Source organism: Plutella xylostella, chromosome 16, assembly GCF_932276165.1.
Source record: "Plutella xylostella chromosome 16, ilPluXylo3.1, whole genome shotgun sequence".
Taxonomy (NCBI): Eukaryota; Metazoa; Arthropoda; class Insecta; order Lepidoptera; family Plutellidae; genus Plutella; species Plutella xylostella.
Genome location: NC_063996.1, coordinates 2,635,830 through 2,663,265, shown reverse-complemented (window position 1 = coordinate 2,663,265; position 27,436 = coordinate 2,635,830). Strand labels below are relative to the sequence as shown.

Here is a 27,436-nt window from a genome sequence, read left to right as displayed (position 1 = left end):
TTTACTGTCTCATCCGTCACGTGATTCTGTTTACATACTCATCTTATTTTTATCTAAGTAAATCAACTTGGTTGGGCTGATATCAAAACAAAACAAAGAAAATATAGCTGACAAAACTTAGGTTGGGTTGCACCATTTAACTTTAACTATTACAAACGTCAAATCCCTTGACGAGAGAGATCAATCTTCAAGAGATTTGACGTTTGTAATAGTTAAAGTTAAATGGTGCAACCCACCCTTAGTTCATTATACTTCCAACAATCAAGCATAACATGAGAAAGAAATGTAAGTAATTTTATTTACTAGTACCAAAAATTTATGAATAATTAAAGTTGGGTAAGCATTGTACAGTAAATAAATACATTAAGATCCTACAGTCCTAACCTAACGAGACCAGATACGAAACCAGGTCTTGATTTTCTTAGAATGATGGATGATCTCAGTCAATTTATCCCATAATCTTGGTCCACGATATATCACAAATCTAATCGTCCAGATTTAACGACGAACACGACTCCCCATCTATAATATATAACACGAGACATGTGACGAAACCAGTGATTTATTACACCAATACATGTCATAACCTAATTTACCATCTGGAGAACTAATAAAATCTAAGTTGATGGAACGTATTGATTTATGGTGTAAGCATACCAAGAATGTAGTATGTACCTAACAATCTAGCTATTATTCGCCGCGTTCTTGGAACTAAAACTTTATCCAATTGACAGAGTTGAAAATAATCGGAATAGCCTGTGTTCAGTCGACGATGGGTACGCAAAAGAAGCCTCCTGGAGTGACGTATCAGCTGTTTCGACGCACCCAGCGTAGTCATCCACGGACGCTAATCTGGCTGGTCAAATCTTACAACACGGTGACAAATGCTTAAAAGGAGAAGTTGGTGATGACGATATACTTAATTGAAACTATAAAATCCAAGTTATAACCGACTTCGAAAAAAGGAGGAGGTTCTCAATTCGTCTCTATGTAATTTTTTTACAGTGCATCTAATTCCTTTAGAAATATTTGTGTTGCTATTTATACAAACTGCACTTTAATGACATTGAGTACAACAAAACAGATTCTTATTGGATTACTTTCATCCAAGTACACCCTTGTCTACTCTCGCTTGCAGCCTTGTCCTTGTGTGAGTATCCTTCAACAAATTCAAGACCAAATGCTTGTATGTAAATCTAGTTCTACCGTTCTAGTATTTACATATTGTGTTGTGTTATTTATTGTCCTAATTATATTAAGCTAGACTTTATTATTGTAAAAACAACATCAGCGGTACCTCTAACAACGGTGGAGCAGACTTTACGAAATTCAAGTGATAACTCATCTGTTGCAAGTTCAACTTTTTATGAGACTTGCACACGCGAACCCTGCTACTGTGCAAACCTTCGTGTTACAGTAAAGTTACTGACTAAATACATTATTTATGAAGCATGCTCCGTCAATGTTTCTGGAATTCACAAAAGCACTTGAAAATCTTGAAACATCTAATACTGACACTTATTATTACACTGCAAAGTGACGAACAAAAATTTCAAGCTGCATTTTTTTATATAAAATAAAAAGTTTAGCGTTTAGCCTTATCTTTTACAATACAAACTGTGTCATTGACACACGAAAAGTAACCCTAGTGGTCGGTGATAGGGATCTGTTTTGTTTTAGCGCCGCGTAGCGACTAGTTGTATTGTAGGTCGACAGATAAGCGGGCAGGAAATCTGTAGATGATATATTGAGTTGTGACATGTTAATATGCCAACGCACCAGGCCTACACGCGCTACAGTTTAGGCCTTGTGAAGGATGTTTTCAACAAGCGAATTGCTGTATGAGCTTTGCTTCATCTAGAAGTGTTATATTGCCGCTACGTACCTCATAGCTTGGTTAAATATATTAAAAGCGTAATTTTAAACAACTTTAAAAAACCAATGTTACTAATAAAATTAATAAACATATTAATAACGTAGTAACAGTCAGTATACATATATGTTTTCAAGGAAAAAGATAGCAAAGTTAATTTATAATAGATTAGAGAGAAAGGAATCTAGACACAGGGTCTAAGATGACTAAATCTGGAACACTGATAAGTATAATTGGGCAGCCGGTGATAGCATGTTTATAAATAAACATTGTGCCTATCTCTGCTATCTCACTTCCAAAGGTAAGCATTTATAATACTATATTCATGCCTATGATGTGTATATGTCTGTTTGTAGCGTCGGATGAATACGTACATTCAATAATAACTCATAAACGAGGCTACATACGACGATGCATGTCTTGATAGAAAACTTATTTATTTATTGTTCATTATGACAATAAACACATACAAGTTTCATTTTTAAAAGCGATTTTATCTCATTCTAATTTAGGACCTATGGATTAAATAAAATCTATTTACATACAACCATTAACCCTTTACGTACACCTATTACAAAATTACCTTATTTATGAACCCTAACCTAACCCTACACTACAAGAGACAACATAAATCATGTCCAAATTCTGTATAAAACCCCAAAGATCTAATCGCAAAGGCTCGTGGTGCAAGGGCGTTGACACCGTACTTCTCAGGTCGCCGATACATCTAAACACACGTAAGGTCACCCCGCCTAGGAGGTGAACGCGCTAACCACGCCGTCAGGCTTCGTGAGTGCACTAACGTCTGTTACCGAAATACCGAATATTCTAGAAATAGACACAGACTTTGTACATGTTAACCTGTGTAGACTTTCGGGGATTTTAGGGCTATTTCGTTGAGTAAAATTGCGGAGACCTAATCTAGGGATTATTTGTCTCGGCCAAGGGAGCCTTATTCTAAGTCTTTCTGATATTTTTTTGTAACTTCAAAAAAACATACATACAGACGAATTGAGAACCTCCTCCTTTTTTCGAAGTCGGTTAAAAATAGGAATAAAGTTACTGTACAAATATGAAAGTGTTCATAGACTTTTTACTAATTTAGAAACGTTCTAGGCCTTCTAGGGACTAAACTAGACAGAGCCTGTACTGTTAGTAGTAGACAGCTGATATACCTACGTACATTAAGATAGTACATAAGTAGTAAATAACAACACAAACAAAAGCGCTCATCACGCTATTTTTTCCTGGGCAGGATTTGAACCCGCGGTCCCGTGCTCCAGAAGAGGTACACTACCGCCTGAACTATGGTGTAGTCATAATAGACATTGACACACACGAGCAAATCCACGAGCGACAAGCCGAGTATTGACTACGATTTGTCACCATGGTAAAGGGATAAGTCAGTCAGAATAGCGTCATTCGCTTGCTGTCCAGGGTATGAAGCCGGACGTATATGGAGTACAGTTTACGGGATGTGCGAAATGACTCCTTCCGATCCTCCTTTCGAATATCCCACGATCTTAACCCTTAATAGGGCATGGTTTTAGACACTAAATCGGTAAAACTTTAAAAAGTTCGGGGATCTATATTCCCTGACTTAATTAATTAAGGCCTTAAGGGTTAACCAAAACTAAGGGTTAAAGCGTCACTCACCTCAAACTGCGAGCTGAAGGTGCGGAACACGCCCTCCCACAGGCTGCCGGACTGCGTGAGCACCTGCACCATCTCGCCCACGTGCCTGGTGGCCGCGTGCATGAAGTGCGCGTTGTTGTACACGCCCTCCGCCACCACGCGCCCTCGCGGCGACCTGTGACAGATGAGGGGTTAATAGAAGTTATGGGTAGACGTTTTGGAAAGACGGAGAATTGAAGGCTTGCGACAGACGAGGGGTTAATAATAGATACAGCAATAACAATCCACAAGCGGGGTCGCTCGCCTGCCAGATCCATACAAGTTACGTTATATTTGACAAGCGAGCGATGGTGGTTATGCATAGTTTATTGCTAATGTTCGCTGGTGGTAGTCCCATTGGTAGAGGTAGGAAGGACAGCGGCCGCGTAAAGATTTGCGTCATCAAGGGGTTAATCAATAACTAAATAAATAAACATTATCTATATCTATGATGTGAAAAAAACTAAACGAAAATCGGTTCAGCCTTTCGGAGCTGCGACAGTTTACTACTGTGACTATCACAGAACGATACACACAGACTCGTTAAACTTATGGAACCCTCTAGTGGACCAGATTCTTCTTGGTTTATGCCAGTGAAATTGTAGAAAACGTAACATGACAGGGTATTTGTAGTAAAATGTACATATTGCAAAATTGCAAGTGTACATTTTACCGCAAGTATGTGTTCTATCGTCAAGGCAAGACATAGAACGTACATTTGACCTTTGCCCCATATCACAGCCTCAAGCGAGGCTCAAGGTGTTGCTACGAGGGAGAAATCATGCCACTTATCTGAATATTACAGAACTTTCGATTGTTATGTGGTGATTACTGTGAAAAGGGTTATATTCTAGTAACAAATAGGTCTGTTTATTATCCAGATTTAACAATTAATCACCAAAGTCAAAAATTAATTAATATTCCTTTATTGGATAGGAATTTTAAAAGCCGTGTCTATTTAGGGCCTTTTGGCTTATTGAATAAAAAAATTAAACAGTAATTCGACAAAGTCACAAGTGTCACTACCACAACCGCCTAACTAATAGTGAAATCGCATCACTGAGTTTAATGTTCTAATAACTAAGTGGATCCCATCTGAAACATTTACATGGTAATTCTTTATAGTACTAATCAGGTAGCAAATATGTACCAAAACTACCAAACACTTAAAATCCATTTACCCACTGGACCTTGACATACAAAGTTACCAGCAATCCCTGTATTTTAACTACGAGTATTCCCTTATAAATATTCATATGATCGGGTATTGGTTACTGTACTGAATTGTGGCTTTCATTAGTAAACAATATGTTTGTGAAGATTATCGCTTTAAAATGATAGCTACCATCTACTTATAGGGATATGTTTAGGTATAAAACCGAGCATCCACTGCCGGCTAAACTAAGTTAGCATAGTTTTGACAGTTTTTCATACATACTTAGTGCATAGTTTTGCGGTGGACGTATCATCATAATCAGCCTGTAGCATTCTACTACTGGACGTAGTCCTCTCCCAAAGCACGCAACAGGATCTACAGCTTTCCGCATCCGATCATTACCAGCCACCTTTCGCAAGTTGTCACCCCATCTAGCCGGAGGGCGTCCTACACTACGCGATCGCGTTATCGTTACAACGTTTATTAGAATATTTGAGTCCAAACTAGCGATCATGATTCGCACCAATACAGGGATCATTTATAAATGTGGACATAGCTTAAGAGGGCGGTGATTATAACAATGCGGTCTCTGTTGTAGGTGGACTTTGAAACTCTATGTAATGTTACGTACATGGAAGAGATTGCTATAAGCGATAAGATAGCCTTTTCTACGCTCTAATGAAGTTGTAAAATGTAAAATTGTATTTATTTCTTGGTGTACAAATAAAAGTACTCTATCTATCTACAATTCTACAAGTAAAAAAAAATATTACAAAATTTAGTTTTGATCACAATGGTACGTTGGTAGCTGCCCATATTCGGTCTGTGCTGGGAACTGTGATAGCAACTAGCCAATTATGAATCGGCAAATACGATTGATGTCTGACGTCACGACAAAACTGCATTCCATTCAGGATGTCGGAGTTTTCGTTAATATCGAGGTCAGCTATAGGCTTCTGTCTAGACGTTGGGTTTCCTAGAAATTCTATTATAACTTAGGTACCAACAAAAAGTGTGTATGTGAAGAGTTTGTTTGAAGATACCGAAATTACTGAACTAGGAGGTTTTAATAGATTGAACTGAATGCTTACTTCTGCTAGCCCTGTAGGAGGCTATCATCTTCATAATATTTCTGGCCACAGTATTTAGGCCCCCTTTACAATTGTAGTCACTAAATTTGGGCTTCGTTTAAAATAATTACCTACATAATTTTATTTATCACATGTACACTATAATATTATGTGAGATTGGATAAATAAATAAATCTAAGTGCCAATTTCTCTATAGTCAGTTATCTAACCGACAGGGATTGATTTATAAAAATGTCATCTCCATATAAAATTCATGACAGATGTGTCAAAAGTTAACTTTTGAGCATAAGCTCTAACCGACCATGGAGAAATTGGCACTAAATTTGAGAGATTTATCAGGCGTTTGACAGCTCTAAACAAGTGTTAAACACTGTCTAAGTTGTTGTGGTAAGGCCCTGAGTGTCCACACTGGTTGCTTCTTTTTGCGAAGCTGAAAATATGATACAGATTCATATTGTCATTGAAAGTTGCTTAGTTTTACAAAAATAATTAATCATTGTGGAGTTGCATTGAAAAAAATACTGCTATTGGGATTATTGTTAGTGTAGAAAGCTTTCAAGCAAATTGAAGGTTTCAAACTCCCATAATTATTATATACTAGAAAACACATCAAGGCTGTATTCACTCAAATCAACAAGCATCACCTCAGTATTGCCACTATGCACTATAATTACTAGATCAGATGATAAACTCATGTTGCTGTTATAGCTAGATACATACTTATCACACAAATTATTTTTATTGTAAGAGGTCTATTAATTTTTTGCTCTAACAGTGTGTTAGTTAGAAAAAACAGGACATCCATACAATGAAGCGTAAAATAAGCTTCGCAAATGCATGCAAACTGGTAAATACTGTTATAAATTAATTCATCTGCTTGCAAATATTTAAATTATTGCTAAGTCTAGTCTAGAAAAGAAATTCTTAGAATGTTCCTATGTATCATGCTTAATATAGTAATGTGAATGAGTATTTGTGAATGTGTGAGCATGTATGGTACAAATATTTTAAGGTAGAGATTGTGAGTTGGGTGACCCATAATTAGTGTGAAGAGTATAATAATGTAGGTGTAATGAGTTTGAGAGAAAATATTTAAAAAAAGTGAAGCTGACTCATCATCATCATCAGCCAATAATCATCCACTGCTGGACATAGGCCTTTCCCAAGGAGAGCCATTACACTTGGTCCTCAGCCTTCATCATCCAACCACTACAGGCTACCTGTCTAAGGTTCTCAGTCCAGCGGGCAATTGATGATTAATCTTATTTATTGAATCCTATCAATACTTATGGACAAACGAGAATTTGAATGAGAATTTATTGTTTGTTTTTCACACTTTCATACACACAACATAATATTTTTGTCCAATGATTGATACATAAAGGCAAATCAACAGGCAGCATAGTAGGAAGGTGTTGTTAATGAGGAAGGGTTTGCACAATTCCAACCAAAAACTCAACATTTACAGAGCTGTAAGAACATGGACCAAGAGATAATACAAAAGCTCATAGCCATTACTTTCACATATTTTTTCAGAATCACTAATTAGCTTGAGACATGTGCGAACCACATTTCAGACGGAAGCTTTACTATAACAATTTGAACTTAAAAAGTGATCTAATTAAAAATTCTGGACGTCTGCCAATCATCATCATTGTCTTCCTACACACTGACAAAAGTGAAAGCACACAAACACTCAAACTCCACTATTGTCACATCATTAGATCAAATCAACAAGGCTGAAGTGTAATAGGGTCATTACCCAGCAGTATCAACTATTCACTAGCCACTGAGGGGTGCCAGCCAGGAGCCCAGGGTGTTGTTTAGAGACTACAGCTATGATGAAGCACAACTCATAAGGACCACTGAATAATGTAAAATCGCGCTTAGTTGATGTAACTATTAGGTCAGATGCTGGGATCAGCTGATTGCAAGCGGCTATATTAATCGACATGAGTAAATTGCAAAAGTAGGGCAAACATCTAGACTAGATCGGCGCGGTACACGGCCGCGGCGGCGTGCCCGCGCCTCTGGACCTCACCGACACGGCACCCACTATTGTTTACACTAACATCGTGCCAGCATGATGCAAAAAACTGTCAATCTGACATGGAAATCAACAAAATTCGCAACCCTTCTAGACAATGGCCTCAATAACAAAGACATGTGTCATCCTATCGCTAAAAGTTAGTGGCTACAAAACTATGATTACCTCGGCGGCCCTTGGCGATTTTTGCGTTTGTTATTCATATCTCCTTCGCCCGACTGCCCCGGCGGGTAGGCACCTTCTCGTCTGCGCGTAGGGACCGGAATTTTGGCTAATTATTATCACTTCTTTTACAACACAGTCTTTCAACTTTCGCGGATGCACAAAACTGCAGTTGAAATTAGGATCTAACACTCGAAATACGACAACAAGTATACATCTAATTATGATAATTTGATTGACATTTGCCAACAAATATAAATTTTAATATATTTGAGTACAAAATCGCAGTTAGATTTATTCACGGGAACTAATCCCGGAAAATAAACGGGTTGGCAGATTTCTCGTGCCTGCAATCAGCGCAGGGATACAACATGGCGCTGTGACGTATTCATCAAACTAATTGCAAAAATGCTTCAAATCCACTTTATCACTTGTATATCACAATCCACAAATTATTAAATAAAAAACATTATTTATGAAGTATACTTTAAAATACAAATCACAAGTATTAATTAGAAATAAGAAATAGGGTCAACAATTGACCGATTTCCACTTCAGAACATTCAATATGGCGGAATATACTACCGGTGTTGCTAGACAAATAAATTATTTTTCTACTTTCCACCTTCTACCCTTCAACAACTTTCATAGTAAATTAACTGATGGGGAGATTATTGTACATAGGTATTTATAATATTGTGAAGAAATAATCTCCTTCCCATTTTCATAGCAACAAAATAAGCGTAGTGTAAACTTTGGGATTCCATGATTCTCACAGTTCCGCTATTATTGCTTAGCAGAGGGCTTATTATTGTTATTTATTATAGGTACGATCTTTTTTAAACAATATTAAACGTATGGTTTTCCAATATAAGTCGAAAACGAAACCGTGAATACACCCACTTCCGCCTAGCTTCCGTTTTTCACATTTCACATCTGGTCACCCTATCACCTGCACCGACGACAATGACGAAGAGCACTGCGCCGAAAATCCTCAGAACAACCAATACAAAGTATATTTAAGTGTGGCAATACAACATTAACCTGCAATAATGCAACCTAACAAAAATAAATAAAAAGAAAATAGGCGCGGAACGGAAAGCTTTCACGCGCGCGCGCGAATTTCCATCCAACTATCGATAAACCAAACCAAGCAAACCGTGTCGCACTGACCGCGTCGTCGTTGTAAGTTTGTTATTGATCGTTTTCGGAATTTTTTAGGTCAAACGAAAATGTCTATAAAAAACATGGCAAAAATGTCCCAGCGCGAAAAGTTTGAGTTTATCGATTCGGAAGTGCGATGTTTTTACGAATACTGCAAAGAAGCTGGAATGACGGACGAAGAGATGGATATTTTATGCCGCCCTTTGACTAATGTTGTGAAGAAGGCCGCAATAAAGAGATGGACAAAGGTGGCCCTCTTCATGATCATGGTTCTAGCCATCGGCTATACCGTGGGTCGCACCGAGACGGCCCAATGGCACGCGAGCGCGGTGGGACGAATTTTCCTGGTGAAGATTCTACCTTTCTGGGATTGGACCACTTTGTACTACAGCAAATGTTTAATAAACAGATCGCAGCCACAGAATATTGAAACTAACATTGTCTCCACGTCACACTGCATCAGCTGCGAAGCAGTTCGTAAGTATCTACATTTACTTATATCTCTAGATTAAGTTTAAGTACATCATTATATTTTTTGTTCTTCTTTCGGTAAAAGAGGAGTATTTTAAGTTAAACATGACTTGTGTGCTAAGTATCTTACTATTTGCGCGAATGTCTGATCAACGGGTGTGTTTCCGTTTATTGGAAACGCATGTATCCTTGAGTGGTTTTTTAAAAGTTATGAAATATTTTCAAATGCACAATTCAACATCCAAAGTCCAAACTAAACTTACTTAACTACCTGCTTATAAAGTATTTATCCACAAATAAATGTCCAACCTCAGGCAACGTGGCGCGCGTCTCCGACACGAGCTACGGCGAGGTGTTCGGGCACCACCTGCTCCGCGGAGCACCCGTCGTGGTGGCGGACGCGCTGGCCTGGACGCGGCCCGGCCTCAACCTCTCCGCCGTCATACACGGCGACAACCGCCTGCGAGACTCTGTCCCCTGCCGTCTGCTCACCAACATCCGCATCGCACGACAACCCATGGACCTCGAGGAAATAGTCTCCCGAATCACCAACACAAACATCCCCAACTTTTTCGTACATTTCCAAAACTGCGACATTAGAGCTGTTAAGTCCTTCAGGGTTTTAGCGCCGAGACCGTATTTCTTGTCCCCTCACATACCGCCGTCACACTTCAACTGGGTGCTTGTGTCTAATAACTACGATACGGATAGATACAAGTATTTGGAGCTGGATGTCGGGTTGATTATAATGTCTCAGCTTAAAGGTAAGAACGTGATACGGCTTAAACCGCGGTTGCCGTGTGAAGACGAATGTTCAACGCTGAACTTCGAGCTTCACGAGGGAGAGACCTTGGTCCTGGGCAATGCGCTGTGGGACTTCGAGTATTATCCCGGGAAATCTGGGGAAAACCTGGCGATGATCACCGAAACTGACTGGATTGAGTCATAATAAGAGATTACGATGGGGAAACTTTACTGTAAAAGTAATTATATATCTACCTAGTGTGTATCGTAGATAACTTTGATGTAGTCGTGTTAGTGATTCCTGAAGGGCTCGTGTTGTCAATTTTTAAAGGATTTTATTTCAATTTATTTGATAAAATAATTTTATACATTTATTACTTTTGTACATCCATGGAAATTTACAAAATTTTAGATTAATTAGTAGCAAAGTTATGCTAGGTTTACAATAACTAATTGTACATGCATTTATTTATTCCTATTTTTATGCGGTTAAATTTTACTTAACCAAGACAACATGAGTTCAATATTATGAGAAATATGGCTGTATTACCGTTGTTAAGTAACTATTTAAAAATGCTTAGCTCATGTTAGTTATAATAAGATAAGATCAGCGCAGCGTCACCCAAATATGATTCACATATCAATGGTTTTTTGTACTTTCTATATCCGATAAACATAATGGAAATACATTTTGCTAAGTACCAAATATTTTGATGTTAAAGCGGAAATAATATTTAAGAATCTGAAATTGTGGCAATTGTGATGGTATTGTTATATATAATATATACAGAAATAGCAGTATCTGTCAAAACTATAAGGAGGTAAAGTCCGTGACACCACTGGATTGCGATAGCCGCGGCACAGATTTAAATGTAGGTAGTATGTTTTTCCCTTTGGCTACATCACTGAACAAAATTTCCGATAGTAGGTATGATAGGCAGATTAGTTCCCGACTTTACCGTAACACTGCAGTGATGGCGCGGACTCTAGGACCTATTTGAGAGCAGAATGTCTATAATATGTATGATCTAATGCTTTTTATTAATTATTGTACTACATATTAGTAATATTATGTAGGGATCTAATGTTGGGAACTTCACACTACACTTACTAGGCTAATTTCCACACAACGTTTGTAAATCTGCACTTATACCCTATAGCTCGTAAGAACCTAAGTTTAAAATATCGCGACAACGTAAAAGTATTATTAAAACTATTGTGGAGCATCAAAGTAGTGTATTATTCAATCGAAACGTCATTTAAAGTGGTGGGTTAAATTTTATTCACAACACAATATAAAATAATTTTACATATTACTGTTAAATAATGTAATACTGTTAAATGCGGTATTATTCAGTCTTCTCTTTGGTGGATTTCCCTCGGAACCACAGCAGCAGCGCCTTTATAGACAGTATCACCGGGAACATGATGGGCAGAAACAGAGGGATGTAGATGGCGTATCTGAAACAATACGATTACATACAATGTAATAACATGAATGAAACATTATTACATATAATTCAAATTAAAAAAAAATATTGTTCAACACATACACGTCAAAATGTTACAAGTGACAAGGGCCCCTGTACTAGGTGAAATACCTGTGATACTGGATTTAGAACGTTCAGTGGCAATGTTCAAAACTAATTATTAAAATACATATAAATAACAGTATAACACTGCATTATTTGATAAAGAAATAAGATAAATACTCAGAAATCGTGCCATCGATTTTTTGAAGTAAATACTACTACATTAATAGAGAGAGCGTAGAGCGGAAAAATCTATGGGTCAAGTTAATTTTACTATAAAAACCTATACAGGTAAGTACCTCATTACTTAAAGTTTATTACGAAAATTAATCCCGACACCAATTCTACCAGATTGTCAGTTTTAAATCCGTAATAGTAAGTACACCACAAAACCCCAACTCACTTCTGATCATCCGGGAAATACAGCAACGCGAGCAGGCTAGGATCAGTAAACGCGGCCTCGGCCTCCTGCCACGCGGAAAGGGACTCGTCGTAGGCGCCCCGCAGCTCACCGCGCCGCAGCAGCTCCGTGGCCACCTCGATGCCCTCCACGGCCGAGCTGATGGACTCGCCCACTTTGTCGTTTATCACTATGTTGGATATTTCACCTGCAGGAAGATATGAAAGGCAATAAAACGATATCGTGCACCATTCACGGGACAATCGAGTTTTGATGATCCGTTTCAGAATCTATCAATTTAGTATCTGAGACATAAAAGTGATAAACTAAGGCATCTGAGATAAAATAATAGACTTTGGTGGTGATAGAATTGATGATCTTCAAATTGCATGTAATCAAACACAACATTGCAAGTTTCTGAATAAACTACTCCTAGAGAGCCAAACAATACTTTAAGTAAGTAACCTTTAATGTATAAATAAAATTAATATACAAACAACATATCTCTCTAGCTGACTGAATAGCAAAGGTGCAATAAACGCTCTTGCATGCTCTTCTAAACAATCTTGTATGTACACGAATATTACACGCCAGTTTAGCTTACCCAGCAGCTGCGCAAGCGACTCCAGCGTGAGCGCGGCGGAGGTGAGCTGGTCCAGGGCGCGAGTCCGGAGCAGCGCGCGCCGCTCCCAGCGCCGCGGCACCACCGAGCGGAGGGGCTCGAGGTACGCGCCCTCTATAGGTTCCTGGGGGCAGAGACAAATCAGTTGAATTGTATTTTATAACTCGTTGTTTGTTGAATTACAGAATTAAATAAAAAATTCAAATTTAAAAACCTTAGTTACAAATCAAACGCTATGATAAAAAAAAAATATTTACACACCATGTAAGATAGATAGATAGATAGATAGATAATTCTTTATTGCACACAAACACAGAAATTACACGAGGAAATACACAACATAGATGGTACAATTGGCGGCCTTATTACTAAGAGTAATTTCTTCCAGACTACCTCGGAGGAGAGAAATTATACATAAGAAAAAGGGGAGAGTGCAAAAAAATTACAAACATAACTTATACTTACAGGAAAATAATATTATAACACCTAATCTATACCTAGTAATAGGTAATATAAAATACATAAAACATACTTATATACTTGAATATATACATACTATTAAATATATAATAAATAAATATTATTCTGGCAAGGATAATAATTTATTATAATGTTTATTCAGCAGAGTTTTGAATGATGCAAGCGATGGTGCAAGTCTAATATCTGTGGGTAAATCATTCCACAACAATACGGCCTGGACAGTAAAAGATTTGCTGTAGAATTTCGTTTTATGTTCAGGAATATTCAGCCTGAGATTCTGCGATGAACGAAGGGTACAGCTGTGGGTAGAGCAACGCATCCCAAAACGCTCCTTCAGGTATGCTGGGGTACATGGATTGAACAGTACAGAGTAAAGAAGTGAAAGAATGTGGGTATTCCGGCGAAGGCGAATTGGGAGCCACTTGAGTTTAGTACGGTATTCGGAGATGTGGTCATATTTTCGTACGCCAAATATGAACCGTATACAAAAGTTTTGAAGACGCTCAAGTTTGTTTAGTTGCTCCTCGGTGAGATCAGGATAGCTGGCATCGGCGTAGTCAAGAACGGGGAGGAGAAGTGATTGTGCTAACGCGATCTTGGTGGAAGTAGGTAGAAAATTACGCAACCTTTTGAGTGAACCTGCTGACGCAAAAATCTTCCGGCTAACGGCCTCCATCTGAGGGCCCCAAGTAAAAAACTTATCCATTAATATGCCAAGGTTTTTAACTGTATCACTGAATGGAATATGGACACCATCGAATAATACAGGGGGAATATGCTGTAAATTATTGTTGGATATCAATCGTGGACTGCCTATGAGAATAACTTGGGTTTTGTTAGGGTTCACTTTGAGCCCATGGTTTTTACTCCAGGTTGATATTGCATTCAGATCTATGTTGATTGATGCAACAGCCTCAGGAAGCTCTGAAGGAGAAGCATGCTTATAGATTTGGAGATCGTCTGCGTAAAGGTGATAGGAAGCAGAAATATTTTCAGAAATGGAGTTTATAAAAACTGCGAAGAGCAGAGGAGATAACACGCCGCCTTGTGGAACACCGGCCGAGATATCACACCACTGAGAATGTGACTCCTCAATGCGTATACGCTGCCGGCGTCCATGCAGATAACTGCGAAACCAGCCAATTACCGTTGGAGATATGTTAAGCGATCGAAGTATTCCAAGTAGGATGTCGAAATCAACAGTATTAAAGGCATTACTGAAATCTAATAAAGAAAGGATAGTAATTTGGCCTTTATCCATACTCTGGCGGATATCGTCGGTGATTTTTATAAGCGCTGTTACAGTGCTATGGCCAGGACGGAAGCCAGACTGGAAAGGATTCATCAGGTTGTTATGGGTAAGGAAATGGGAAAGTTGGTAATGGACAAGGCGTTCAAGGACTTTGGATAGGAACGGTAGAATGGATATGGGACGGTATTCAGAAAATGAGGAGGGATTGGATTTTTTCGGGAGGGGAACCACTTCAGCCTCTTTCCAGGACGATGGGAATATGCCAGTAGATACGGAGGAATTTAATATATGAGTGATAATAGGAAGGATTATATCTAGAATAGGTATTATCATGTTTCGACTTATACTGTCGGTGCCGATTGCATTGGAAGCGATAGAAAGAATGATCTTTTTAACATCACAATCGGTAAATTGGCTTAGAGAAAAGGGAGGAAAATCAGGAGTAGGCAGAGCCGAGAGGCGACTAAGTGTACTAGTTTTTACAGCACTGTCAATGGCTGATGACGAAGAGAAGTGAGAGTTCAATGAATCAATGTCTAAATCTTTAGGTATGGAATCATTACGTGACTTGCCGACTCCCAATGACCGTAGGAACTTCCAAACTTTAGCTGGATCTCCATTTTCAACTGATTGATGAATATGGCGGCGTTGAGCATCCCTACACACCTTGTTGCAGCGATTTCGTAAAGTAATGTATTTCTCCTTATTAGCTTCAGTAGAACGACCTTTGTACTTGGATTTGGCAGCATTCTTGACACGGATCAAAGTTTTTATCTCCTCAGTGAGCCAAGGCGCCGGAAGATGTTTCACTTTAATCAGTCGCAACGGCGCATGCACGTCATACAGCTTGGTGAGAAGGGAATTGAACAAGGTGACCTGTTCATTAACACAAGTTGCATTAAGAACAGGAGCCCAATCCGTATTTCCTGCATCACGCCGCAAGTCTTCTACGTTCATTCCACCAAAACTACGCAGCAGAAGAGTTCTTGGCTTAGCCTTAGGGGGGCGAATTTTGTAAGATAAATGTAAGCATAGACAATAGGCAGTGAGAAATAAAATAATATGGTACAAGTTGTCCATACTAAATGATGACATTAGGTAGATCGCATGAAATTTCAGTGAAGTCCACACTAGGCTGAGCCTGTATCGCGGTAAATTAATGATCATTGTAAAATATAGACATGTGTTTATGTTTATAATGTATTCCTGCACCCATTGTTTTGTTGCTATACTATATTTTAAAGAATAAGTGTTTTAGCTATCAATCTATCAAAGCTTTCCTACTCACAGTCTCCACAATCCCCAGCAGCGGCCGCAGCTGAGCGAGGAAGGCGCCCATGACGGCCCTGACCGGGGGCGTCCACGCCCGCCCCCGCCCCCGGCAGTCCGCCGCGGTGGGGGCGGCCAGCACCACGCCGCCCCACTTGGGCGACATGAACGCTTGGATGGCCGAGTCTATGGGCTTGTCTGGAATTAAGTAATTTTATTGTTATAGTAGTGAGTTGAGTAGTAGAGTTGCCTGAAGTAATTATACTCGTACCAAGCAGAAAATTCAACAGATATTATATATATGTCGCAGGCATCTAGGCCTAGTCATACAACTGAATAGCGTCATCCAATGAACGGGCTAGCAGTTCAATCAAACAGGAGATTAAACCAGATGCCTGCGACATATACATTGAGTTGCCTAGAACTAGTGAAGAAAGAATTAAAATGTCGGTTTAGCCGACTTCAATAAAAGGAGAAGGTTCTCAATTCGTCTGTATAAACCTATTTTTTGTAAGACGTTGCCGGCAGCCTTTTATTAATACACTCGCGAGCAATAAACATTTTCTGTGATAAAAGCACCGAATAACTCCTAAACGGAAAAGGACACCGCCGCGGTCTGCAATATTGAAGTGTATTTAACAGAGCATCAGTAAACTACCAACTAAAAAAAAAGGGTCGTCATTTTTTCTTGACATTTTTTTTGTAAGTGAAATTATTTCATTGCTCGTGAGTGTATGTTAGTGGTGGTACCATTCTGGTCGTATATCCGGAGAGGCGCGGTGTGGCATGGCTGCAGGTAGAGCACTAGGTTGATGGCTGGCTCCGGAGACACCCTGTAGATAAACACAGAGTACATCAGACCAGCAGTTCCCGAATTATTTTGACTACATTACATAACTCTATTTTGTTCGCATTTCTCGGGTTGCACCACCCTAGCTTAGTCCTTCAAGTTTTAGCCACAGAAGTGCTTGTATTGAGTAATCTGGACTTGTAACTACGAAATTAATGAGAACCTACATCCTTGTCCAGACAACAAATACCAATAACCGTTGGCCTGTACTGCTACTCTTGATACGCAAGACGGTTATTCATATTGCGTTAATATTGTGCTCAAGTCAGAACCAATTTCAATTTAGATTTGGTACTCTTGACGTCTATTTGGTTACAATTCGGTTTCACTTAAAATTTGGTTACGATTGTTTGAAACTTTTTTTACGAGTTTGTGAAAGAATGAATGAAAAGGAAAAAATAACAAAAACTGTCGTGAATAGTGTCAAGTTGACACTATCGAAGCGTCTGTAGTCGAGCGGGCTTCAGTGATCGTAACTGATCACTGAGGTTAAGCAACAACTGGCACGGTCAGCCATTGGATGGGTGACCAATTTCAAGTGGTTCTTTTCTGGACGCTTCCGTGCTTCGGACGGCACGTTAAGCCGTGGGGCCCGGTTGCTGCTTCGGCAGCAGTCCTTAATCCTAGTCAGAGGCCTGTACTGTATTTTATTTATGTAGCCTTGATGTATGTAACAAGTGTATCATTTGTTGGTCTTCAAATAAATAAATAAACTTTTTCAGCACAAGCTTGCTTGTGTTGGGGTCCACCAATCCGCACTAGGCCAGCGTGGTGGACTAGGCCTAAACCCATCCTTCATGAAGGGCTCTATGTCTCCACATAGTTCATCAAAAAGTTCTTTTGTGAGGCGGTAATTATCGACGAACTCCGCCTGTCCCATTTCCACTGCTTCGTCCAAATATCTCACCATTCGCCGCTGATTCTTGCGATATCTCTTCGCTGCGCATTGCGCAAAATCGCTATTCGTAGTGCTAAATAAGCCATAACACAGCATCTTTAGTCTCAAATACCAGTACCACACAAAACCACACAAAATCGCCACTCACAAGTACAAATACAAGTTGATGGGTGCAATATATTATGTTTGAAATTAAGTTTTGTTTGATTACTCCTACACAGGAAAGCAGGGAAAAATTATTGAAAATGCGAAGCCACATGCAAGTTGTATATTTAATGAGTGTTATTTATCACACGAATAAGTTCAACACAGTTTATTTCATAACACACTTGCAGAATAAGGTTGATTTTTACGTGAATGTTCATTTACTTAGCACTTTACTTGAGTCCAAATAGTTTTTTCACTTGTTTTGTTGGTTGTTGAAGGTTATGTTTTCACGTGAACTTTTTTCACTCGGCCGGCAGGCCGCTGATATCCGGCTATCGATTGTGACCATATGATGGGTGCAATATATTATGTTTGAAATTAAGTTTTGTTTGATTACTCCTACACAGGAAAGCAGGGAAAAATTATTGAAAATGCGAAGCCACATGCAAGTTGTATATTGTTATTGAATCCTAAAGTGACAGTTGTTTTTTTTTTTTTTACACATGCAAGAATACACTGAACACAAGTAATAAAGTTACTTTTTTCTTCTTGCCTTAGCGATTGCGTATATCCAGTATGTTCAATATTGACAACTGTCAAAATGGCGGTCAAGAGTACCAACTTGCGTTCGTAACCGAATTTAGACTAGTTCACCCGAAAACCACCAAATACGGTAGGCAAGGTGGCGCCACCATCGTGTTCCAGAGTGCCAAATGACTCGAAGGCAAGCGTGACACAATCGATTGCGCGTCGAGAGTACCACTACTGGTCGGAGTATCCTTCCATCGCATCCCCAAAAGTCATGTCCCTCCAGCTGTAACCCTCACTTTTATTTATTAACAAAGACGATTTCTTGGATGTCTAAAAATAGTCGAGGATTATACCTGGAGGCACATCAAAGTGTCTAGCACCCCTCACCCACCTGGTGGCCAGCCGTTCCTCCAGCTTGGTCAGCAGCAGGTGCAGCCTGTCTTCACGCACGGCGAAGTGCCGCCCCCAGTCGCTAGTGTCGGCGACCTGAGGAAATGAGGCTGGTTCAGTCGTCTAATAGCTTTCATGTGACTATCCCGGAAATCTCTGTTTAGGCTATATATTATAAGAAAATGTAGAAGTTGCATGTCGTCATTAGCGGTTTTTAGATTCACTTTTATATTCCACATATAGGGATTATTAATTATACAAGGAGGTAGGTTCTAAAAATTGGAATTAGCATGACAAGGGGTTTTAGCAGTTTTTTTAAAACCCTATCAAACGGTAGTTATGATTTTTTATCAACTTTTATAGAATAGAATACTACTTTATTGACTTAACAGGACACAAATAACAATTTATAATATAGTGGATACAACGCAATAGGCGGCCTTATCGCTAAAATCGATCTCTTCCAGGCAACCTTTGGGTGGAAGAGACTTAAAGAATAAATTAGGAAGGTGCACAAAATGTGGTAGTAAACGTTCATGTTTAATAATAAATACTTACTAAAATACATAATATAATCAAAGGCTAATATATAACGCCTTAATAACTTTTTGTTTTATATCAATAAACTTTGCTTATACCACTAGCGAACCTAGGAAACAGAGGCTACCAAGCCTTATGGTGACTGGTTTTATTGCATACCTTGCATGCATTAATTCTGTTATCTTATACCGTGGCTGCTAGATAACTCTTTCATTTATTAATTAGATTGTCACAACAATTTGATCGAAATAATTAATCAAATCAAATAATAAAACGATTATCGCTGGTGGGTTCTATACAACCGTCCAGCGATTACAAAAATTTTCACACATAATAAATATGCACAGTAGGACGACTTTCACTCGCTTAAAAGCAATGGTCTCCTACATAATTCTATGACAATGCGACCTTATACTGGCGTATTTTTTTATTTACTTATAACGAGAAACCAAACCATACCGCGATGTAGAGATTGCTTCACCAGCGACATCTACCGGTTTCTGCGAGAACTATTTCACACCTAAAGGATGGAGAAGCCGTAATATACTTTGATACGCTCTAGTGGGCCTATATCGCATTCCACGGGGAAAGACATCTGACAACCCTTATCACATTCGAATACAATAGAGCCCGTTAATCCGAAACACCAAAACATAACCCCTGTTCGGACTCACGGAGCGTTCGGATTATAGTACGAAAAAAAAGCCCATATATTTTGTTAGAACATATTATGTATTGAGGTTTACTAAGATACATATTTAAACTTTTTTTTACATAAGTTACTTATTAATAAAGTTGCCTATTTTAGTCTGGCGGTTTCTATTTATTCAACAAACGATGGCTTTGTCCCTCAAATTACCGAGCATCATCTTTTCGGGTAAGGACAAATAGTTTTCATCAGCCAAACCCAGTTCGGATTACAGACACGGTCGGATAAGCCTGTGTACGGATTATCGAGGCTCTACTGTAGTAGTTTTTGTTTGTATCAGATGTCTTTCCCCGTAGAAAGAATGATACGTTCATAGCACGGCCATGGTTTGATACGTTGTAGTGGGTAGAATCCTCAGCATGCCACCATGTCACGTCACGAGAACGACAATATTACAGGCCGAGTTTAATATGACGTGACGGCGACGTGACGGATGTGCGGTGGACACGCTAAGTATAATGTATTTTTTCATACTTGTCGTAGATTTTGAGCAATCTTGGAGTGTCTTTTTATTTAAATTAATTTAAAAACTAAGTTATAAAATAAAACATAATGACAAATAAAATACTTACAAGCAAAAATGATTGACTTCGTAATTAAACCATTTATTTTGGCAGTAGTTTATTTGTTTAATAGTATTTTAATTAAAAAGACACGCAAAGATTTTTTACCTTTTTCGCCAAATAAGAATGAATACAGCATAGTATGTACCGCTACTTCGGCGCCGTCATCTCGTTCTCGTGACGTGACGGTGACGGCATTTTTTTTGATTATATTTTGAAAATATTGTTGAAATAAGTGCTATTATTTAATATTATTTAATTAAATAAATAAACAAAGTGAAATTAAAATAATTCTATCAATTATTTTTAAAAGTTGTTTCAATTTTATATCGTATTAGGAACAAATATGGACGTTTGTGATTGTGAAACCAATTTGACGTATAGATTCAAACAAAAACGCTAGCGATAAAATTTCGTTCGAATCTATGCGTCAAATTGAGTTCGTAATCGCTAAAATGTCAAATTTATATGGGCAAAGACTTTCGAATCTATACGCTTTCGATACCATAGTCGATAGGTGAATGAACGTCACTGTTATTTTTCCATATGTTTGTGTAGTATCGAAAATTTGTATCGAATCCTGTGCTCGCCCTACTGGTCAGTAACGGAACGGGCTTGGGCATGGTCGCATAATTTTATTTATTTATTTAATTCTTTATTGTACAAATATAAAAAAATACATGTACAAAAGGTGGGCTTAATGCTAAGAGCATTTTATATATATATATAATATTAGGATACATGAATACATCCTGTGGGTTGACTGGTAGAAAATGCTTTTAGCATTAAGTCCACCCTTTGTACACTTATTTATATATTTGTGCAATAAAGGATTAAATAATAATAATAATATCCTAACTAATATTATAAATGCGAAAGTAACTGTGTCTATCTGTCTGTTACTCTTTCACGCCAAAACTACTGAACGGATTTGAATGAAATTTGGTATACATACGGTCTAAACCCTGGGAAAGAACATAGGCTACTTTTTATCCCGGAATTCCCACGGGAAAACTTTTTAAGGCGAAGCGAAGCGCGCGGGAACATTTAGTAATATATAAAAACATTTAATAATACATATAATATTCAGACAGGTACACAAAAATGCTATTTTAAATACAGAGAATATTTGTTTTGTCTGACACGTCCACAGCACGGTCATAGTATGATACTGTGTTGGTGAGATATCGATCATAGACTAGAATGTTATAACCGGATGTCGATTTGTGGGCAGATCGAACGGTCGAAGTCACGAACATACATAAAGGCATGTTCGAATTCAGCCGTTTTGCAAAAATACTCATCGTACAGAGTACATTATAATGTCAATTAGCGTTGAAAGTAATATTAGCTTTATTAATATCGACAAACCAAACCATACCGCGATGTAGACAGTGCTTCATCAGCGACATCTACCGATTTTCGTGTGAAGTATTTTTCAGACAAGTTTTAAATGCTATGTAGGTAGTAACCACACAAAATTATCACTCACATTATTAATTTAATACTAAATGTAAATTGTGAACATATATATATGATTTGTATAGTTTCCTGGATTATTACCTTATTTTACTGGATTTTGTATATTTTACGGATATGTACTGTTTGTGTTCCAAATAAATAAAAATTAAACTATATGCAACATTATAATAGAAAATAAATATAAAAGTCATTACAATTGTTTATGGCATTTGGTGGTTTGCAGTGGTTTGTTGTTTTCTAGGCTTAGGTATAACATTAACTTAGGTATAACATGCTTTGATTTAGGTTTCGGCTTAGCATACCATTTTGGCAACAACCTGTATAGTTATTTTAGAATCTGTTTTTTTCTCAGGTTTTTTTAGTATCTGAGATAAAAAAAAAACAAAGTTTCGGACATTAATGTCATGACTATAAGGATAGAGTGTAGATACCTCTTTGGCTTGAAATTAGAATGAATTCAGTATACTGTATTCATTCTTATTTGGCGAAAAACGTATTCTATTCTATTCTATTCTATTCTCTGTGGGGGTGTAAGTACCTGCACCTGGCTCTCTCGAGTGGAACCTTTGTGCATATCCCCAAGGTCTAAACTGCCTTCCTAAGCTTGGACCATTTCCCACCACGCTGGTCCACTGCGGGTTGGTGGGTACACATATCTAGGTGTGCTAAGTCTAGATATGCAGGTTTCCTCACGATGTTTTCCTTCACCGTAAGAGCGTTGGTATACATTGTACTTAAGTTAAAAGAACTCATTGGTACATGTCAGCGCCGGGATCGAACCCGCATCTCTTGCGTGAGAAGCGGGCGCTTACCCGACTGAGCTACCACCGCTCTAGAGCGGTGGCGAAAAAGGTAAAAAATCTTATGTACCGCTACTTAGGCGCCGTCATCTCGTTCTCATGACGTGACGGTGACGGCGTGCGGAGGACAAACGATACTTGCCGGTCCGTGCACGGCACGCGACCGTGCTAGTCAGTAACGGAACGGGCTTGGGCATGGTCGCATAATTTTATTTATTTATTTAATTCTTTATTACACAAATATAAAAAATACATGTACAAAAGGTGGGCTTAATGCTAAGAGCATTTTATATACATATATATAATATTAGGATACATGAATATCCTAACTAATCCTAATCCTAACTAATATTATAAATGCGAAAGTAACTGTGTCTGTCTGTCTGTCTGTCTGTTACTCTTTCACGCCAAAACTACTGAACGGATTTGAATGAAATTTGGTATACATACGGTCTAGACCCTGGGAAAGAACATAGGCTACTTTTTATCCCGGAATTCCCACGGGAAAACTTTTTAAGGCGAAGCGAAGCGCTGTCTGTCTGTTACTCTTTCACGCCAAAACTACTGAACGGATTTGAATGAAATTTGGTATACATATGTTCGAGACCCTGAGTAAGAAGATTGCCTACTTTTTATCCCGGAATTCCACGGGAAAACTTTTTAAGGCGAAGCGAAGCTCGCGGGAACAGCTAGTAATATTATAAATGCGAAAGTAACTGTGTCTGTCTGTCTGTTACTCTTTCACGCCAAAACTACTGAACGGATTTGAATGAAATTTGGTATACATACGGTCTAAACCCTGGGAAAGAACATAGGCTACTTTTTATCCCGGAATTCCCACGGGAAAACTTTTTAAGGCGAAGCGAAGCGCGCGGGAACATTTAGTAATATATAAAAACATTTAATAATACATATAATATTCAGACAGGTACACAAAAATGCTATTTTAAATACAGAGAATATTTGTTTTGTCTGACACTATCAACAGCACGGTCATAGTATGATACTGTGTTGGTGAGATATCGATCATAGACTAGAATGTTATAACCGGATGTCGATTTGTGGGCAGATCGAACGGTCGAAGTCACGAACATACATAAAGGCATGTTCGAATTCAGCCGTTTTGCAAAAATACTCATCGTACAGAGTACATTATAATGTCAATTAGCGTTAAAAGTAATATTAGGTTTATTAATATCGACAAACCAAACCATACCGCGATGTAGACAGTGCTTCATCAGCGACATCTACCGATTTTCGTGTGAAGTATTTTTCAGACAAGTTTTAAATGCTATGTAGGTAGTAACCACACAAAATTATCACTCACATTATTAATTTAATACTAAATGTAAATTGTGAACATATATATATGATTTGTATAGTTTCCTGGATTTTACTGGATTTTGTATATTTTACGGATATGTACTGTTTGTGTTCCAAATAAATAAAAATTAAACTATATGCAACATTATAATAGAAAATAAATATAAAAGTCATTACAATTGTTTATGGCATTTGGTGGTTTGCAGTGGTTTGTTGTTTTCTAGGCTTAGGTATAACATTAACTTAGGTATAACATGCTTTGATTTAGGTTTCGGCTTAGCATACCATTTTGGCAACAACCTGTATAGTTATTTTAGAATGTGTTTTTTTCTCAGGTTTTTTTAGTATCTGAGATAAAAAAAAACAAAGTTTCGGACATTAATGTCATGACTATAAGGATAGAGTGTAGATACCTCTTTGGCTTGAAATTAGAATGAATACAGTATACTGTAAGTATACAGTAAGTATACAGTATACTGTATTCATTCTTATTTGGCGAAAAGGGTATTCTATTCTATTCTCTGTGGGGGTGTAAGTACCTGCACCTGGCTCTCTCGAGTGGAACCTTTGTGCATATCCCCAAGGTCTAAACTGCCTTCCTAAGCTTGGACCATTTCCCACCACGCTGGTCCACTGCGGGTTGGTGGGTTTACATATCTAGGTGTGCTAAGTCTAGATATGCAGGTTTCCTCACGATGTTTTCCTTCACCGTAAGAGCGTTGGTATACATTGTACTTAAGTTAAAAGAACTCATTGGTACATGTCAGCGCCGGGATCGAACCCGCATCTCTTGCGTGAGAAGCGGGCGCTTACCCGACTGAGCTACCACCGCTCTAGAGCGGTGGCGAAAAAGGAAAAAAATCTTATGTACCGCTACTTCGGCGCCGTCATCTCGTTCTCATGACGTGACGGTGGCGGCGTGCGGAGGACAAACGATACTTGCCGGTCCGTGCACGGCACGCGACCGTGCTAGTCAGTAACGTCTGCATTTCAATCGACATGTGGTAAAAATGAAGTACTAAATGTAAAATTAAATGGACAACATATTGAAACTGTGGATGAAGTCAAGTTCCTCGGCGTAAACATTGACTCTCGTTTAAATTGGAAAAAAGAGCTAGTGAGTGTGACAAATAAAATAAGCTCAGCTTGCTACGTATTGCGAAGTCTTAGAAACGAAGCGACTATATCGCAATTAAAAATGATATATCATTCACTAGTTGAATCTCGCTTGAGGTATAGCATTAAACTATGGGGAAACAGCTACAAATACAATATCACAAAAGCTTTTGTTGCACAAAAAAGGGCCATAAGGATAATTTTTAGGATATCTCAACGGGAATCATGCAGAGATTTTTTCATTAAACTTGGAGTCTTGACTGTTCCTTGTCTTTATCTGCTAGTTCTACTTTGCGATATGGCTAAGCATCCTGAGACGGTAGAGACTGACGAAGAAAGACTATTAAGACTGACAACAAGAAGGAAGGACATCCCCAGCAAGGGTGGCGCAGTTCTGCCAATGTTGCAAGTTTATATGCACAGCGCTCAGTACCAGAATACGCGGTTATTTAATAAATTACCCTTACACTTGAAATCTGTCAGCAAATACAATCACTTCAAGACAAATTTTAAAAAATGGTTATTAAAGAAATGTTACTATTCTGTTAATGAATTTATAAATGATAGATCATGAGAATAAGTATATTTTAATAATTTACTTTGTTTAATGTATTATAATATTATTTAATTGTATTGTAAATGCATGTTAAATTAGTACCTACTTAATTATGTAAATATTCAATGCGATATATGTTGCTCAGAATAAATAAATTGAAACGGAACGGGCTAGGGCTAGTGGGCATGGTCGCATAATTTTATTTATTTATTTAATTCTTTATTACACAAATATAAAAAAATACATGTACAAAAGGTGGGCTTAATGCTAAGAGCATTATATATATATATAATAGCATTTTCGTGTACCTGTCTGAATATTATATGTATTATTAAATGTTTTTATATATTATATTTATGTATCCTATTATATATATATATATATATATATATATATATATATATTATAAATACAGAGAATATTATTTGTCTGACACGTCCATACAAATACAAAAGAAATTTATTTCCAAATAATTAAGTTATTTTCATACATGCATCATATATATAACAAAATTATTAATTATAAGTATTCATTTATTCAGATAATATCATTAAGATTAAATAATTAAGATATAATTTATATTAAAGGTTTACTGGCAGGTTGCTTTTGAAGACATCTTTGTTTGACCAATATCTCTTCCACGCTGATGCTATTCTTCTGTCAATTTCTTTGTTCATGGGATTTTGAAATGATATAGTCTGACCTAAGTATATATAATCTGGTACATAATCTATGATGCCGCTATCTATGTAGATGGGCTTCGTTATTCCGTTTGTCATTACTTTGGTTTTTGTCGGGTTCATGTAGAGGCCTACTTTCTGACTTTCGGTATCAAGCTTGGTTAGCATTGCCTGTATATCCTCGTGATTTTCCGCTAAAATGACGATGTCATCTGCAAATCTCAAGTGTGTAAGTCTCTCGCCGTTAATGTTGATTCCGAAGCTTTGGTCCTCAATGTTCATATTCCTGAATATAGTTTCAAGGAGAGCCGTAAATAATTTAGGAGAAATTGGGTCTCCTTGTTTTACACCTCTATTTATAGGGAATGTTGTGCCTATTCTCTCTAATTTGACTTTTGCTTGCGTTTCTTTGTATATGGTCTGTAGAATGTTAATATACTTTGTGTGTATACCTTGTTCTCTTAGACAGTTCCAGACGCATTCATGTGAAATCGAGTCAAATGCCTTCGTGTAGTCCACAAACGCCAGGTATAGTATCTTGTTGTGCTCTACAAATTTCTCCATAACTTGGGTGACTGTGAATATATGGTCAGTAGTTGAGAATCCTTTTCGAAACCCAGCTTGTTCTCTTGGCTGTTGTTCTTCTAGCTGTGCGGACATTCTGTTAAGCAGTACTTTTGAAAATAGTTTATAGATTGTTGGTAGAAGACATATAGGTCTGTAGTTGTCGATCAACAACGGGTCTCCTTTTTTGTATATCAAGGTGATAATCGATTCTTTCCAATCATTGGGTATTTTTTCCTGGATTATTATGCTATTAAATAATTTGGTCAGGTGAGGAGTAAGTGGTTCTACCATTGCTTTGATAATATCATTAGTTATCCCATCTTCACCCGAACTTTTTTCTTTTTTGA

At 37.9% G+C, this 27,436-nt stretch overlaps 3 protein-coding genes across 6 annotated transcripts in view; 1 reads left to right on the top strand and 2 right to left on the bottom strand.

Annotated features, from left to right (window-relative positions):
- Positions 1-8,570, bottom strand: part of LOC105396645 (ataxin-2-like protein) — a 36,059-nt gene extending 27,489 nt beyond the window's left edge. For all 3 annotated transcript variants that reach the window (XM_048626626.1, XM_048626627.1, XM_048626628.1), the window contains exons 1-2: positions 8,007-8,570; positions 3,530-3,683 (exon numbers count right to left, since the gene is read on the bottom strand). In XM_048626626.1, the coding sequence (XP_048482583.1) occupies positions 3,530-3,683; positions 8,007-8,044 (192 nt within the window). In that variant the 5' untranslated portion in view covers positions 8,045-8,570. The remainder of the gene's footprint in view (positions 1-3,529; positions 3,684-8,006) is intronic.
- A 525-nt stretch (positions 8,571-9,095) lies between these two features.
- Positions 9,096-10,712, top strand: LOC105393899. The gene is made up of 2 exons (XM_011565719.3): positions 9,096-9,644; positions 9,953-10,712. Exons 1-2 carry the CDS (start codon positions 9,236-9,238, stop codon positions 10,585-10,587), a joined length of 1,044 nt encoding a protein of 347 aa, XP_011564021.3. The 5' UTR covers positions 9,096-9,235; the 3' UTR covers positions 10,588-10,712.
- A 928-nt stretch (positions 10,713-11,640) lies between these two features.
- Positions 11,641-27,436, bottom strand: part of LOC105394133 (GPI transamidase component PIG-S) — a 60,869-nt gene continuing 45,073 nt past the window's right edge. For both annotated transcript variants that reach the window (XM_048626606.1, XM_048626607.1), the window contains exons 7-12: positions 18,755-18,849; positions 16,688-16,770; positions 15,957-16,135; positions 12,919-13,060; positions 12,318-12,522; positions 11,641-11,843 (exon numbers count right to left, since the gene is read on the bottom strand). In XM_048626606.1, the coding sequence (XP_048482563.1) occupies positions 11,732-11,843; positions 12,318-12,522; positions 12,919-13,060; positions 15,957-16,135; positions 16,688-16,770; positions 18,755-18,849 (816 nt within the window). In that variant the 3' untranslated portion in view covers positions 11,641-11,731. The remainder of the gene's footprint in view (positions 11,844-12,317; positions 12,523-12,918; positions 13,061-15,956; positions 16,136-16,687; positions 16,771-18,754; positions 18,850-27,436) is intronic.

What these genes read in the sequence shown, in the direction of transcription:
- LOC105393899 (XM_011565719.3), top strand. Translation starts at nt 9,236, where the DNA reads ATGTCTATAAAAAACATGGCAAAAATGTCCCAGCGCGAAAAGTTTGAG. An exon ending in CATCAGCTGCGAAGCAGTTC is followed by an intron (nt 9,645 to 9,952) that starts GTAAGTATCTAC and finishes GTCCAACCTCAG; the next exon opens with GCAACGTGGCGCGCGTCTCC.